The sequence below is a fragment of the Pithys albifrons genome, chromosome 1 (assembly GCF_047495875.1).
Source record: "Pithys albifrons albifrons isolate INPA30051 chromosome 1, PitAlb_v1, whole genome shotgun sequence".
Lineage (NCBI taxonomy): Eukaryota > Metazoa > Chordata > Aves > Passeriformes > Thamnophilidae > Pithys > Pithys albifrons.
This window is the reverse complement of record NC_092458.1, coordinates 102,127,589-102,143,590: the sequence shown is the minus strand read 5'-3', so window position 1 is coordinate 102,143,590 and position 16,002 is coordinate 102,127,589. Positions and strand designations below refer to the sequence as shown.

Here is a 16,002-nt window from a genome sequence, read left to right as displayed (position 1 = left end):
ATTCCAAAGGAAGAAGCTGTCTCTTGCTCTTGCACGGCTCCTTTAAGGGACAAACACATCATCAAAGCCCTTGAGGCTCGGAAGGGATGCCTGGGGAGCCTGGGTTCCAGCCACATGCACACTCAGCGCATTTCCACAGCGGATGTGACCATGCCCTCAGAGGAATGTGCTCACACATGACATGAAGGAGTAACCAAGTGCTTTGTAAGAGATACAGACCACTTTAATCAGTCTTCCCCAAACGGCTGCAGGCCATTTTTTCCCCTATAAAAAGGGGAGTGGTGCTAAAAAAAACATTATCTTCAAGCTGATTTTTTCTCTTTGCAAAGATTATTCAAGACCCTATATCACTGATGCCCTTCATCTGGAGCCTTAACAGGACAGTGGTGTGTAACCACAGCTTCTGGCCACGGACATGGCAGCCCCAGTGCCTTTGCTACACAGGTGACACTGGGACACACAGGAGTGACAGCAGCTCCTTCCATTACACCAGTCAGTCACAAGGATTTCCAGAGAAGTTCGATACTCACATTTTTTTTTAGCATTCACTGTTATATTTCTGACTACGGGTTCGGCAGCTACACTACCTTAGACAAACAGCTATCAGAGCTGTAAGACACTGTACCTCCCACCACCTCTGCAACGGTGACTTCACTAGACATGGAGACCTGCAAAGCAGAAAGGCTGTTTCCACCAGTCCTCAGCGAGCTTCACTTCCAGTCATGACCAATCCAGTTGTGTGCCATAGGCGTCTGTGACAGGCCAGCATGTTTCAGGCATGTTCCTGGAGAACATGATCTAGTTGGGTTTCACCATGATGCTCCAAGGCCGCCCTGCAGCACAGTGTCAAATCCAGTGCATCAACCCATCATCACATTCTCCTCACACATGCTTATGATTTGAACATAAATGCCAATATAGACACAGCATAAAGACACCAGCTTTAATAAAAAGGGAACACCAAAAACACAGAATAACCCAGGTTGGAAGGGACTCACAAGGATCATGAAGTCCAAATCCTGGCTCTGCACAGAACAGCCCCAAGAGTAACATCATATGCCTGAGAGCATTGTCCAAATGCTTCTTGAACTCTATCAGGCTTGGTGCTGTGATCATTTGCCTGGGGAGCCTGTTCCAGTGCTCAACCATTCTCTGGGTGAGGAACCTCTTTCTAGTACCCAACCTAAACCTTCCCTGACATAGCTTCAGGTTGTCCCTTGGGTCCTGTCGCTGGTCATGACAGTAAAGAGATCATCAGTGCCTGCCCCTCCTCTTCCCTCACAACGAAGTTGTAACTGCAGTGAGGTCTCCCCTCAGTCTCCTCTTCTCCAGGCTGAACAGGCTAAGTGCCCTCAGCAGCTCCTCATACAGCTTCCCCTCTAGACCCTTCACCATCTTTGCAGTTCTTCTTTGGATGCTCTCTAATACTTTATATCCTTCTTACACTGTGGTGACCAAAGCTTCACACAGCACTTGAGGTGAGGCCACACCAAAGCACTGCACCATACCATGCTGTACCACAACTCCAGCCTACTCCATCTTCCGTGTTCACTGGGTTAGTTACCCCTTAAGGTTTAACACAGCTTTTCATCAGGATTTCTCAACTGATTGCAGCACATGCCACATAGCCAGCCAAGGCTCAGCACCACTGCTTCCACCTCCCAAGACACTCTAAAAAGAGATGTACAAAATGCACATCCTAGCCCAAAAAGGCTAGGCTTATGGAAGCTGGTCCTCTTTCTTTACTTACTTTGGCGAAGTTATTAGAAATAGTGCACAAACATATGAGACCTCCTGACAGATCAGTCCCCACTGCTCTGAAGTCTGAACTCATTCAGAACTGGTATCTGCTGTGGAGGAGAAGGGGAGGTCTCCCTCAAAGCCGTAACAAATGTTCAAAGCTGTAGGGAGTGTCTCGTCTCCTAAAGAGATGGGCAAAGCTGACAAGAAGATGTGGCTCATATGGGAACTGCAGTGCCTTGCCAGAGCCTACTTTTTGGCCCAGCATGACTCTCCCAGCAGGGCATCAGCAGACACTTGCTCACCCCCATTCCAGAGGAAACTCTTAAGAGCAAAACTTCATTGAGAGAAAATTGTTTCCTTCTAAAACCTCAGAAAAAATTATCTGTGTGGGAACTGTATGTGCTTGCACACAGAGAAGGGAAAACAACAACTCGAGTCAAGTACACCCACATGCTGTGGCAAACAGAGAATTAAAACAGGACGACAAACATCATCCCTGCAGAGGGCCCTGGAGTGGTGCTTCTGGAAGACACACGTGGCATGTAGCTGAAACCCATGGCTGACACTGCAGCTTTCAGGATGAGGACTGAAGGAGGGCAGCAGAAACCAAGAAGCTGAGGTGGTAGCACAGCAGTGATGGTGTGGGGAACACACCAAGCACAAGACTCAGTACAAGTCTGTAAGACTTTCCAGCTCCAGAGCCAACACAGGCATACACTGAGCATCACCTTACCTAGGGATAATTATTGCAAGCAAAGCATGTAATTTTAATGCACCTTTCTCATCTCCTCCTGTCATTAAGAGCTGGAAAGAGAGAGAAACGCACCCTGAGACACAGATGTGGCTGTTAACCCAGCATTAATAAAATATTTGGTGTATGTGTATCTTCAGGTACAACTGAGCTACATCACATTTCAAGCAGTTTCAAGCAACCAAACCCATTCTCTATCTCAGAATTAGTTCTGAAGATAACTCCAGCTACTAAACGTGTCAGTAGTGCAGGGAAGGTTTTAAGGACATGAATTTAAAACCCACCTGTGAAGAAACAAACAAACCAAAAAACCAGTAACCATGACACAAGAGCATATATTTTTATTTAAAAGAAATAAACCAGTGAGTATAACAAATGTTTCTTCATACAAGACATGATACGTCTTGCAGTAGCAAGGAAACAACTACAAAACTAAAACTTTACTGAAGATTAAGGAGACACTGAGATGAAGCACTCCTATTCCTTCATTAACACTAGATTTTTAGCTATGTCTAAACAAAATCTCATTTTTCCAACACTCCTTTCTGGTGTGCTCTAAGTGAGCACTTTCTCAAAAATCCCAGCTGCCTGTTGCTAGTGCCAGCGATCCAGCAATTATGATAAGCATTTCTGAACACCTAATCAAAACAATGCAAACTGTAGAACTGCATTATTGACTTTGTTCTGCAAACACGAATTCATAACCAGTGTGCTGCTTTTGAAAACAAAGCCATTATATCCTTTCCCTTTCTTGGTTGTTTTGGGGTTTTTATAAAGCTATATAGAATTCATGCAATTAACTTGTCAACTGTTGCTTTACAAGCCACTTGCCCATTATTGTTACTTAAAAGAGGATCTAGCTTGCATGCTTAAACTAAATCTAAGCACTGCACATAAATAACACCACATATTGTACATAAACCTAGCTAATAGCAAAAAGACCAACAACAGTCACTATTTGAGCACCAAAAGCACTTTAAAATACAATACATGTGATATGACAAAAATTGGAGAATCAGTACAGGAAGTTTCAAGGATACTTTTCAAGTATGTCCGGGGAGCTACCAAGGGTTCTGTAAAAATAAAAACAAAACCAGAACATACACACACACAAAAAGAACACACACCAAAAAAACCACACACAAAAAGAAGCCTAACAAGAGTTCAAGGTTGGGGGTTTTAATTAAGAAACTAAGTATCATTTGAGGCCTGACACAAAAAAAAACCAGAGAGGAGAAAGATTTTAGACAGATTAAAACAAATCACTAGCACAGATTTCTACAATTACATCTAAAAAGACATACAAAATTTTAATTCAACTCTCTTTAGTTTAACTCCTGTTTCACTTCTATGTTCTTTCAATGTTCTGGTCTTGATACTCATACATACTAACTAGAGAGATAAAGACATAAGGGTGTAGTCAGGATACCCAGTATGCAATTAGTGACATCCACCCCCGCCCCACCTACAATTTAAATAAAGTCTCCAAAGTAACATACAAACAATAAACATTATTTTAAAGGAAGTTCTCCAGAAAGCTGTGACCTCCCCAGTTTCCTTAAGGAAAAGGGAAAGTTCATACACAGCAAAGCATCTCCCATGGGCCAAAGGAGCCACATTCCAACAGGGCAGGCAGGCGGACCCACTGCCTGTGTGTCCTTTCTGTCTCAGATCCATTTTCTCTTGTTGCAGCACAAGCAGAATGACAAGGGGGACATGCCCTTGTAAAGCCTTCCATGTTCTTGACACCACACCAATTTAGATCGCATCAGTGATTTGGCTGTACAGGACTGAAAACATTGAGACACTTCCTACATTTTCATGTGTTTTTTATGACATGCAGTTGAAGTAATGGAAACAGTTGGGTAAGCATAATCCCCCTTTCTTTTCTGAATACTTCGACTCAAAAAAGACCGCATTAGTTCTGGACTTCTGTACTACCTGGTTCAGGAAGAAAACTTCCTATGCTATGACATACTGTTTGTTGAAACAAAGCAGGAGAAGGATGACTCTGTAGGGTACATGTTACTGAGATCTACCGGCTTTTTAATTAGGCAACACTAAACCACCTAAAGATTAATTCGTCATTTTAAGGCTTTCTTTCTATTCTTCCCCTTGATTCTTACAGAGTAAGATGGCTGGAGTGAGAATTGGGGTGGAAGTGGTGTTTCTTTGGGGATTTGTTGAAGGGCTTTGCTCATTTTTTCTAAATTAAGTTTACGTTGGATTGTTTCCCATGAAACAAGAATTAAAACTGTTAAGAGCAAGACAAAAGAAGCTGAACACCGACAAAGACCTGACAGACAGCACTGACCCAGAGACAAACCTCACAAGAATTACAAGATGGTTTATTGACTGTACAGTAAATAAGAACAGGATTTTTCATTGGTGCAGAAGACACTCACAGGCCCCTCAGGACCTGGAGGGACAGCCCCTAGGAACCCATCACCCAGACAGGCTTGAGAACAGCACAGAGCAGTAGAGCTTGGCAAGGGAAGGGAGAACCCACCCACATCTCTGTAAAGGGCAAAGTAAAGATTTGTTTGAATTCTTGACTCAAGACTCTGGACAGGCACGATATGAACAAAACAAATGATACTCTTATGGAATGGTGCAAACACAATTACTTCAGTTTTCTTTCATCCCCCTCAACAGGATCATACCTTACCAGGAGCCAACTTCCAGGGAAAGCTGCTGGCAGCCAAGGCAAGGGTATTGTACCAAAATTTAACATGCAGATTTCGCATGTGCCCAACTCCTCAAATTTTAAATATTTGCCTTACCAAATTATTCTCTGTAAGTAATGGACATAAACAAAGTCTGTGCTCCAGCTTAAACACAGTATTCCCCAAAGACTCATGTGGCCTTTTACCAGCCTCAGCTGTGACAGAAACACGGAAGCTATTGCTCCTAAGATACATTATTTAGTGATCATCCTCACAAGGGTTTGCTTTTTTTTTGGTCTGCAGACTCAAGTCATTAAAAAAAATCAGAAGACCTGAAAGTGCATCGAACACTCCCTATCTGTTAAGGCCATATTCAACTTGAGCCATTCCTTAAGAACTGTTTCTTTAAAATTTCTGTTTTGGAGAGCCACAGGGGATGGCTGAGTGCATAGAGCAGGTACAATGCAAACTTGCTCAGTGCTACCCAGCAGCACCATGGGTCTTTAGTTCATCCATCCTGCTGAAACAAAACCTTTCAAAGGGCTCAGAAAAGTCACCATTCATTTTTTATGGCAATTTAACACCAAGAACAGACACTTTCCAACTTTCCTTGAAGAGTTGTTCAATACCACAGGCATTTTTACCTGTGAAATCCTAAACCATAATAAGCAGTTTGTCACAGAAAACACTTGCTAACAAGAGGTTTAAAAAACTAAATGCATAAGTTTAAGGCTTAACTATGATCTGGTAACACCAAAACGCATATCCTAAAATCAACAAGCAAATAACTTCTGCTGTATTTGCAGACAGTCTTATTGTCCACAAAACATAGTATGACCAGACAACACTGCATTCCACTCAGAGTGTGTAGTTAAGGCACAGGGAGTTCCCTGTGATTTGAACGGAAACATTGATCTAAACTCTTGCATATCACGAGTTTTTATTATATTTCTCCTGTTTCCAATGATGAAGTCCAACATCTTGTATTTGCCTCTTTGGAAAATTAGTTCTGCAATCTTTGCATCTAGAGGCAAGAAATCTATTTCCCTTCTCTGCTAACCCCAAGCCTGTACTTCTGTACTGCCAAAAGCATGTCCCCAGTTTTCTATCTGCATGACTTCCGGATGGGGTACTTGGCATGCCTTTCCTTGCCTGGTATTTCCTCTTTGGGGAGGCAAATAAGGCACTTTTCAGCCTGAAGACTGATAAATTAGATTGTTTTTCTCATATGGTTTTACCTCCAGAGCCGGAATTAAAAACTGGCAGTTTTTTGTTTATTTTTTTTTAAATTACCTCTGTCCATCAGAGCCACTAATTCCTGTCCCAGCTCTCTCTTCCCTATGCCCTTCTCCAAGAGGGTAGGCTCAGCTCCCCAAAACCACATCTAGCACACAACAAGGTAACCCCAAATCCATGCCCCAGACTGCAGTTAAGTCTCACTGCTCAGTTGCAGAGTGCAGAGGGTGGACACAGGCAGAGGAAGAGCCCAGGGCAGGGGGAAGCCCTGCTGAGCACAAGGTGGGCACCCCAGCTTTGCCCAACATTTCCCTCCCATGGCCCCTCCTCAATATGGGCTCCAGGCCCCAACACCCCTCTTTAAAATGAGGCAGCCACCTGGTTACCAGCCTCAATCAAACACTGGTTTTACAGCAGCAACAGAAAACAAGGTTTGCACCCACTACTGCTGAACCTCAGAAGTCACCAGCACTCTACAAGTCACATTTTTTCTCATAAAAGGAGTACATAACAGCCTTTTGTTACTTTTGAGTTTTCTTTCAAGTGACAGATTAATTAAAGCTTTCGTCCTCTTATCGGCTAAGAGATACAATTTCTTTAAAACACATTACATACATTTATGCATGCGTGATATTCTAGAATGCGCAGCCCCTCAAATGAAGGGTGTGCTTCAGATGAGCCAAGCAACCCATGTCAGCCTCCATTTCCAGAGCACGAATCTTGACCTTCTGTATTTCTGCCATTGCCCACAGCAGTTTTGTTAAATGGGAATTTAGTAGTTTAGCATGAATTAATCTAAAGGTGTTTGACAAAGCCTAAATCTCATTTAAACATGTTTTCAGAAATATCATTTAGACTGATTTCAATGTAAAATGGTCTCATGTAATTTTAGCCTGCTGTTTTATCAGCAATTACATTTTCTCTCCAAGGCTCAGTTGTCCACTCGACATTCTTGCAAACACCTTCAGAAAGGCACAAGCTCCTCGATCCAAAGGAACAACCACTCAGACCAGAGCAGGGATGTAATGGAGCCAGTGAGTCTGGGCAAGCCAGCAGCTCAGTGTGAGGGGACAATGCAAATCCTCCCTCCCCAGTGCCACAGCAGGATCAGCATTCACCTCTCCCACCCACCCACCTCATCTCAGCCTTTCACCAAATAAAACAGTTGGTGACCCAAGCAGGCAAGTGCTGATTTTTGTCAGAGACATCACTTCAGGCTGGATTCCAATGGGAGGCTCCCAAGGAAAGGTGAGGCACTTCACCTCCATAGCTCAGAGATGCCATCACAATTAGGAAGAACACATGAAAAAGGAGGAACTGGCTTTTCAGGTGCTGAGGCTGGCAGGAAAAAGGAAAAAGTCCTGACAACTTATATTACCACTGTGAGAATGAAAGGCTATGCCAAAGAAAAAATGAATCTAAGCAAAAGAAACTACCTCTGCTCAGGTCCGCTCAGAAGCCTTCACAACTGTCTCTCATTTGTTTGTGTTTCTCAGCCTTTCACTTGGCCTTTGATTTTTTAGGCTTTGCAATTCCCTTCTTACCCTGCTATATAAAATTAAATGATAAATTGTTATTTGGGTTTTTTTGGGGGGGAAGGGGAGAGTGTTTTGTTTTCTTTTCTTTAAAGCTGACATCCTCATGATAAATCACATTCTCCTGGATGCTGGGATTACAAATTCTCATCTGCAAAGTGCCCACAATGAAGTTCTAGGAGCTAAGGAACACTGAAACAAATACAATTTGGAGTTCCAAAATTCTCAGTTTAAAAAGGTTGCTCTTAAGCAACTTCAGCATAACAGTCTTTTAAGACAGTGAAACTGAACACAAATCTGGCAAAAGGAAACAACAATGAAATTATGATGCTGAAAGATGTGTCATTAAAAACAATTTTATTCCAATTCATAGAGAACAAGAAAACAAGTTAATGGTATACTACAACTCCATTAGCAGCAAATAACTGTGTTACCTAAACATGAGCTGTGTACGTATAAACTCCTGTTTCAGTTTCAAAAACCTCTGAAGTCTCTCGTATTAACACAGCTCCCCAGAAGTAAAAGGATTTGTCCATCCTGCCCCCATCTTGAACTCCTACTGAACATATCCTTTCTTTTTCTAATTGCAATTCCAAACAGAAACTTCATAAATCACAAATTGTCATACTGGATCACTTTGGCAGCCTGCTCTGAAAAGGAGCCATTTTTAAATGCCTTTACTAACAGGTACAACCAGTTTTGCCCCATTCCTGTCATATGTTATCTGCTGTGCTTGAATAGATAAGCTCGGCTCTGGGGAATAGACCAAAAAAGGAGGAACAGGGAATTCCTATCTGGATTAGCTGAAAATGGGTCAGTGGGAACTCAGTGAAGTCATCCATCCCTAAATACAGTTCCTTGGAGATTTCTGCCTTTTGCAGTGACTTGACAGGAACTTTTAACAAACAGGCACTCAAGAGGGGTGAGATGTGAAAAGACTGTTCCTGCCCTGCTGCAAGTCATTTGTATTAAATGCTATTTTATACAAACCTCAGCAAATGTGGTTTCAGAAGTTGGCCCTCTTCGCCAAAGAAGCTGCCTGCTCTTTCAGCTGGGCCAGCTCAACTGCTTGTGGCCATTTTCCAACTCAGACCTCTGAAGCATTTGTCAGAACCTGACACCTACCAAGAATGCACATCTCCTTTCTTTCAACACGGCACAGGATCATAAAATCAGCCTAGAAAGGGGTCAAAGAGCATTTAGAGAGTGGCACTCATACATATACACACACGCTAATGGGCTGTCATTCAAATTGATCTCTCTGAACAGGGGCCACTGTCCCCATCTATTTTGTTTCTTATTTGTTATATGAATAAATTCTCAGAATGAAAGACCGATACTTCTGGTGACTGAAGGCATCTCAAGGGCTTTTTGAATCTACAGCAGAGCACAACAAGATTTAACAGAGGTAGCTCTCTAAATGTTTTTTTAATCCAAATAAATAAAAACAGAAGATGAATATGCAGGTTTCCAAACCAATGTCACGTTACAATCAAGAGCAGAAAAGTAACTAATTTAGTGCTTAAGACTCAAAATCACACAACACACTGGTTGATACTATCAGCTGGTCTGGTATAACCAAACAGGGCAGAAAACTGTTTCCTAAACCGTAACTGTAGGTTGATGCAGAGTCAGGGAAGGAGGCCAGATTCTAGACCAGGTTGTGAGAATAAGAGCTCATCAGACTCAGTGCATTCAGTTTTAAACAAAAAACAGATCAGAGCCAAAGTTCAACTCCTCTTAAAGAGGAGTCCTTTGTGTCCAAATCATTGCAGGCTCGAGCTTGCTACCAACACTGCTCCTGGCAATCCTCAGTCAGGCAGCAAGTGCTGTAAACTCTCATCACAAGAGCACGTTCTAAGTTAGCCAAGCTTACAGAAAATCGTCATTCAGCATTTTTTCAATTTGCTTTACTTCTAATCTTCTTACACCACAGGATTTTTTTTTTTCAAAATCCCCAGAATTTAAATCCAATAACACACAGCTCTAGACTTACGTGTTAAAACCACCCCAGACAGCTCACCTAACAACTTCAATGAACCTATTACCATGTATAAACCTAATTATATTTTTATCAGTAACAGTCTAGGACTCCATCTCTTCATTGCCTGGATGTAAGGAGCTATGTAAGTGACTGCTGGTTTAATGCAGTCTATGCACTAAAATAGCATACCAATGTATGCATATAGTGATTTTAATGCAACACATTAAATATGCAAATATATTGGGGGTTCAAGCATATTTGCAGATATGATATGATACATAAGGTGGATTTAATGCATTATGTATATGCATACATGTATATATGGACATTTGAGAAATATAATTTTTATTTATTAAACCCAAATACAATTTTTTCAGCTTCTGGTTACCACATACGTTGACAAGTCAGAAATGACACTCATTCAGAGTATTCAGAATTTAAGGATGTCAACTAAGCCTAGAGACACTGCCTTGAAACTAGACAAATAATGGCCTGGAGACATTTCAATGCAGAGATGAACCAACCAAGCCATGGATGGAGGAGGCTGCCCAGCAAGGTGGGTCAGGCTCTGTCCTTAGAGCTACATTTTTGAGACTCAACTCCAGAAACCCCTGAGCAGCCTGGTCTGATCCCAGAGCTGGCCCTGCTTCGAGCACAGGGTCAGACCAAACATCCTTGACAGTTCCTGTGGCCCTATCTACTAATTTCTTGACCAAGACTCCACACCCAACTGTTTGTGTTAATTATTTTACTGAGTCACTGAAAATAATTATTCTGCTCAGAAAAACAGCTGTCAGTTTGTCAAGCAATTAGATGAAGTTACTACCCTCTTCAGCATATTTTGCTGAGCTTTGTATTGAAAAAAGACTAGTAATTAAAAGAAACTGTCATACCTCTTCTTCATACAACTTATAAACCAAACTGTTTATTATCCTTCACAGTTTATTAAACACATGCAAGGAGCAAGTCATGAAAAGCCAAAGGAGAGCTACGCTGCTTAAGGGTTTGCCACCTAGTTCTGCACTGATCAATTAAAACTGGATAGGGAAGATGGCCTGTGTCTGTCACACAAATATCTCATGGGAAGTAAAAAGAAAATTTAAAAACATGAAGTTCTCGTTAGCTTCCTCAGGTTTTTATACATGCTTTGTGAGGAAGCACAGCAGCTGATCATGTTTTCTTCATAGAAAAGGCATTTAAGATCATTTGAGTCTCAAAATAGTCTGTTGCTCATTAATCAAACAAAAGACAAATGAGAGAGCAAGGGAGAAGAGGAAGCTTCTTTTTTGACTTTGACTCTTCCATTTGTCCATTTCATTGCCAAGGATCCTGAAGGAGCAGCAGAGCCCAGAGCACCTGCCCTGCCCCACAGACCCACACAGCAGCATCTTAAATGGAACTGCAAAAGGGACCCTGTAACAAATGCAAACATCTGCCAGGGGAATTTGGGAACAGGATCATAAGAAAGAGGAATGGAAAGTCTGTAATGAAAACAAAGAAAAAGGCGTCACTGCCCTTCCCACACTAAAAAGTCATTTCTCAAAAGATCTACTAGGAAACTAAGCAATGAAGAAACAAATATTTGGATACTTTACTAAAACAAACAAACAAAAACAAGAACCTATAAAGCACTACATTACCCAGTTTAAAAAAAAAAGCTTCAAGCAACATCCATTTTGCCAACTAACCTTCTGATGGTCTCTCTGCTTGTAAGATATCCATGTCTCAACTTAATTTCAGTCAGCTGCTAAAGGATTCTTGCTTAGAAAAATCATGCTAGAGCAGCAAGCAGAACAGACATGGCAGAAATCCTGGTAACCTCAGTGTGCTAACGACAAGAAATCTTGATTTATAAAACAGGATCATTCACTCAAATTCACAAGGATAGTTACTGTCTGTTGCATTCAAGTACTGAAACCAGGCAATTACTGAAAAGAGATAAAATGCAAAAATAGCTACTGCAGAATATGATGGCAGCTCTTGGCTAATGGATTTCCTAACCCCAGTGAGGATGATTTACATGAGTGTCAGAAGCAACATGCTAAGCAACCATGGCATCATCATAACATCACTAAGAAATATTTCCCTTAGGGCTACATAAATTAATATTAATCTATGTGTAATTTTAGAAAGGAATTCTTCATGTGTAATACAGAAAGAATTTGTTTTGTTGCTGCTTTTCCTCTTCCCTATACCATTCCCACTAGAAAGCATAGCACAGGTTCTTTGCTGATTTCCAGAAAGCATTTACTAAAATGGCAGGAAAAGCATTTTATTTCAGAAAAGAGATCTACAGAAAATCTAACTCAAACATCAATATTTCACCCTTTAGCATACAAAGACAGTCTAAGTGCAGAACATGCACACATGCAATTTCTATTATGAAACATTTTAGTGTTATAGAAAACAGTGGCATGTTCAAAATATCAGCCTTGAAGTATCAAGACTGATAAATGCTTGATCACAAGTCCACCAGACGTTAAAACCCACTCCGTCATCAAACATAAAGAAATGGGATAAATGCCAAGCCTCAAACATTCATATGGATGACAGAACAAGAAAGCAAGCTTCTGCAGAAATATCAGTACCCATTTCAGTTAATGTTCCCAGGCAAAGAATGTCACTGAAAATTCTGGCTATCACTAAGGCAGACACCATTGCAGAGGTCTCGGAACATGGACTCTTCCCTGAATGGTTTTGGTTCTCTTTCTTCCAAGTACCTTTACAGTGGCAATACCTGCACACCCGTCTGTAAGGCTAGGGCTACAAGGACCCAGCAGAAACGCCCATCCCTCTGTGGTCTATCCTGAAGCACATTCTCAATCTGAAAACCTTATTTTTTACTTCAGTTGTGCACCCAACACAGAGACTTTCTTCTATTGCATTTACACAACAAACGGTTGCAAGAAGCTGCTAAAACCCAAATGAGTCTTTTAACTGGAAGCTTTAAATGTCTGAACAACTGCTCAGCTTGATACACCCCGCTCTGTGTTGGCAAGACCGTGTCTCAGAGCGAAAGCCTGTGGCTGGCAGCCCTGGCTTCATCTCCCGTGGATGGAGAGCTGGGATGGAGTCGCCCCCTCCCACCCCCGGGGAAGGGTCCCCCGGGGAAGGGCGCCTGAGCCGCAGGGCAGCATCCCATGCCCGGGGGACCCCGAGCTTCAGCGTCTGCTGTCAGCCCAAGTGCTGTCATCCACCTCATCCCCACCCAGCCCCCGAGACCCCTCGGCAGAAGGGGATTAACAGTAGAGGACACAGCCGATGTCTCAAGGCCGAGGGACGGCAAGCAGGGAGCGACGGAGACCAGGAGGTAACTCACCCCTCCTCCCACACCTTTTCTGGGGGCGGGAAGGTGGGGGAGCACGGACACCCAGCCGTGTCGGCTCCACCTCCGAGCCCCGGGGGTGCGCTCCCCGGACCCGCAGGGACCGCGGTGCGGGCACACGCCTGGCCCGAAGGGCGTGCGGAGGGACCCTCCGCCCCTGCCCCACGCAGAGGAGCCCGGCCGAGGTGCCGCCCCAGGGATGGGCGGGAGGGGAGGAGGGAGGGCAGGGGCGGCCGCGGAGGGGCGCGGGCAGCGGCGGCCGCAGCGCACACGGCGGCGGCGCCTCCTCTGCTGCACTGCAGAGGCGCCATCTTCCCGCGCCGCGGCCGCGGGGGGGCCGGGCCGGGCCGGCCACCGCCCCCCGGGCACCGCCTTCCCGTGGGGCCGCTGCGCCACCGGCGCGGAGTTCCCCCCGCCGCCCCGCGCACCTGCGCCACCCCCGCCCGCAGCCCGGCCCCCGCCCAGCGGGGGATGCCGCCGGGTCCGCCGGCCGCCGCCCCAGCGGGTCCCCCGTCCGCAGCCCAGCTCCGCGCCCCCTACCCCCGCCCCAGCGGCACAGCCCCCACTCAGGAAAAGTTTCCTTTCCTCCGCCGCGGAGCCGGCGCCCCCGCCCTGCCCGGGCACCCCCGGGCGCTGCCGTCCCGGGCGAGCGGCCGGAGGTACCGGGGCAGCGCCCGGGCAACCGGACACTGCGGGCGCCAACCCCGGCGGCTCCCAGCCCGCTCCCTCCCCGACAGCGCCCGGCTCGCCGCCTCTATTGTTCGGCGGCGGGAGAGCGGCGGCAACCGGGGATGGAGCCCCCCGGGGAAGGCAACCCCTCCCGCCCCGCCGCGGCCGAGCCCCCGCCGCGGGGGCGACTGCGGGCAGACAAAGCCGCGGAGAAGCGGCGGAGGGGAACCCCCGCCCGGCCGCCCCCTGCCCCGCTTACCTCGAGAGCCCGGGCAGCTCCGGCGGCCAGCAACAGTAGGGCTAAGTGGGGCAGCATCGCGGCGTCGGGAGCGGGGAGGGAGGAAGGGAAGGAGGGGTGCCGGCCGGTGAGACGCGGCGGGGTCCGGCTGTAAATCCGCGGCGCTGCCGGGGAACGCGACTGATGTGCGGCGGCTCCAGGAGCGGCGGCGGGGCCGGTCAGCTGATGGCCTGGCCCGCCCCCGAGCGGGCGGTGCGACAGTCCGGCCCGGCCCGGCCCGCGGGGACCCCTGGCGGCGGCGCTGGGGCCCCGCACCGAGCCTGCCCGGCCCTCCCTGCGGGGATCCCGGGGCGCTCCCGGCCCCTCCTCGGCCGCATGGGCACCGCTGGCGGCGTCCGCACACACACCGCACCCGCACCGCACCCGCGGAGCCTCCATGCGCTGTGCACCAACCCCCCACCCGGAGGGGCTGTGTACAGAAACGTAGTTCTAAGGTGCTCACAAAAACGCCCAAATCCAAACATGTTTTGTGTGATTCAGTGATTATTTAACACGTTCTGCCTTTCGCGGATTCACACCACCCTGGTATCTCCCGTTCCTGTTCGTGGTGATGAGTCAGCACAGCCCTTTCACACCTGACACACCATCGATAACAAAGGTATGAAGCAGCATCGGCAGAACTGGGTCTTAAGGCAGGCGAACAAGGAAGAAATCAAATTAAAATGTAGGACTTTGCCAAATACTATTTAATCAGGAGGCCAACGCAAACTTACTGTCTCACCTTCTCAACATCATTGTTATAATTGGTATATTAAAGCTGTAAGGAGAGATTAAGAGTCAAAATTAGGAGTTTCTTGTTGAGACAGCTGCTATCATAGCCCAAAAATTAGTGTGACACAGCCTGACCCTTTCTGCCTCTGACCTACAGACTCAGTGGCAGCATCTCTGCTCTCACCAAGGCTACAAAGACAGCAGCAAATAGACCCACCCTGTAACTGGGACTTGCAGCCATGTGAGGGGCAGGGGATGGACATCTGGAGCACAAGTCTGATGACGAGCAGCTGAGGGGCTCAGCCCAGAGGCTCAAAGGGGACCTTATGCTTTCTGCAACTACTTGAAAGGAGGTTGTATCGAGAAGGGGGTCAGTCTCTTCTCCCAGGTAACAAGCAATAGCACAAGAGGAAAGAGTCTCAAGTTGCACCAGGGGAAATTTAGGTTGGATGTTGAGAAAAATTGCTTCACAAAAAGGGTTGTCAAGGACTGGAGCAGGCTGTCATGAACTGTGGAGGTATTTAAAAGATGTGTGGATGTGGCTCTTGAGGACGCGGTTTAGTGGTGACTCGGTAGTGCTGGCTTAAGGGTTGACTTGGTGATCTTAGAGCTCTTTTCCAACCTAAATGATTCTGTTATTCTGGGATATGATACTATGTCTCAGCACAGTGGCACTCTCATTGCCACTCTCACACTCATCTTCCGTTGAAGTCAGAACTGCAATCCATCTTGGCCAAAGCTGTGTCCAGATGCAGAGGAATGCTTTCCAGGTGGCTGGAATGTGCAGGGAGAGACCATAGTGCGGTAGCATTTCACCCCCACATCCAGGCCCTAGAGTTAGAAGACCGTTCTCATGCTAACATGAATCTTCTCCTACAAGCTCATAAACTGGCAATGTACAAAGGCTTTTGGGGAATTGCTTGAGTCACACTTGCTGAATTTGAGAGATCTCTGACAGGCACATAGCAGATGAGCCTCTTCCCTGAACATACAGATGCAAAGTAAATAGAAGTACAGATAGTAGATGCTTTTGAGAAACACACACCAGGGACACAACAAAACATGTAAATTAAAATTAGTTAAA

The 16,002-nt window shown here is 45.7% G+C and overlaps 1 protein-coding gene across 5 annotated transcripts in view; it reads right to left on the bottom strand.

Moving 5' to 3' along the window:
• The window catches only part of APP (amyloid beta precursor protein), a 208,376-nt gene extending 194,009 nt beyond the window's left edge, over positions 1 to 14,367 (bottom strand). For 3 of the 5 annotated variants that reach the window (XM_071562894.1, XM_071562884.1, XM_071562914.1), the window contains exon 1: positions 14,169 to 14,367. In XM_071562894.1, the coding sequence (XP_071418995.1) occupies positions 14,169 to 14,225 (57 nt within the window). In that variant the 5' untranslated portion in view covers positions 14,226 to 14,367. The remainder of the gene's footprint in view (positions 1 to 14,168) is intronic. The other 2 variants (XM_071562875.1, XM_071562904.1) reach the window with 1 other exon arrangement.
• Between the last annotated feature and the right edge of the window lie 1,635 nt (positions 14,368 to 16,002).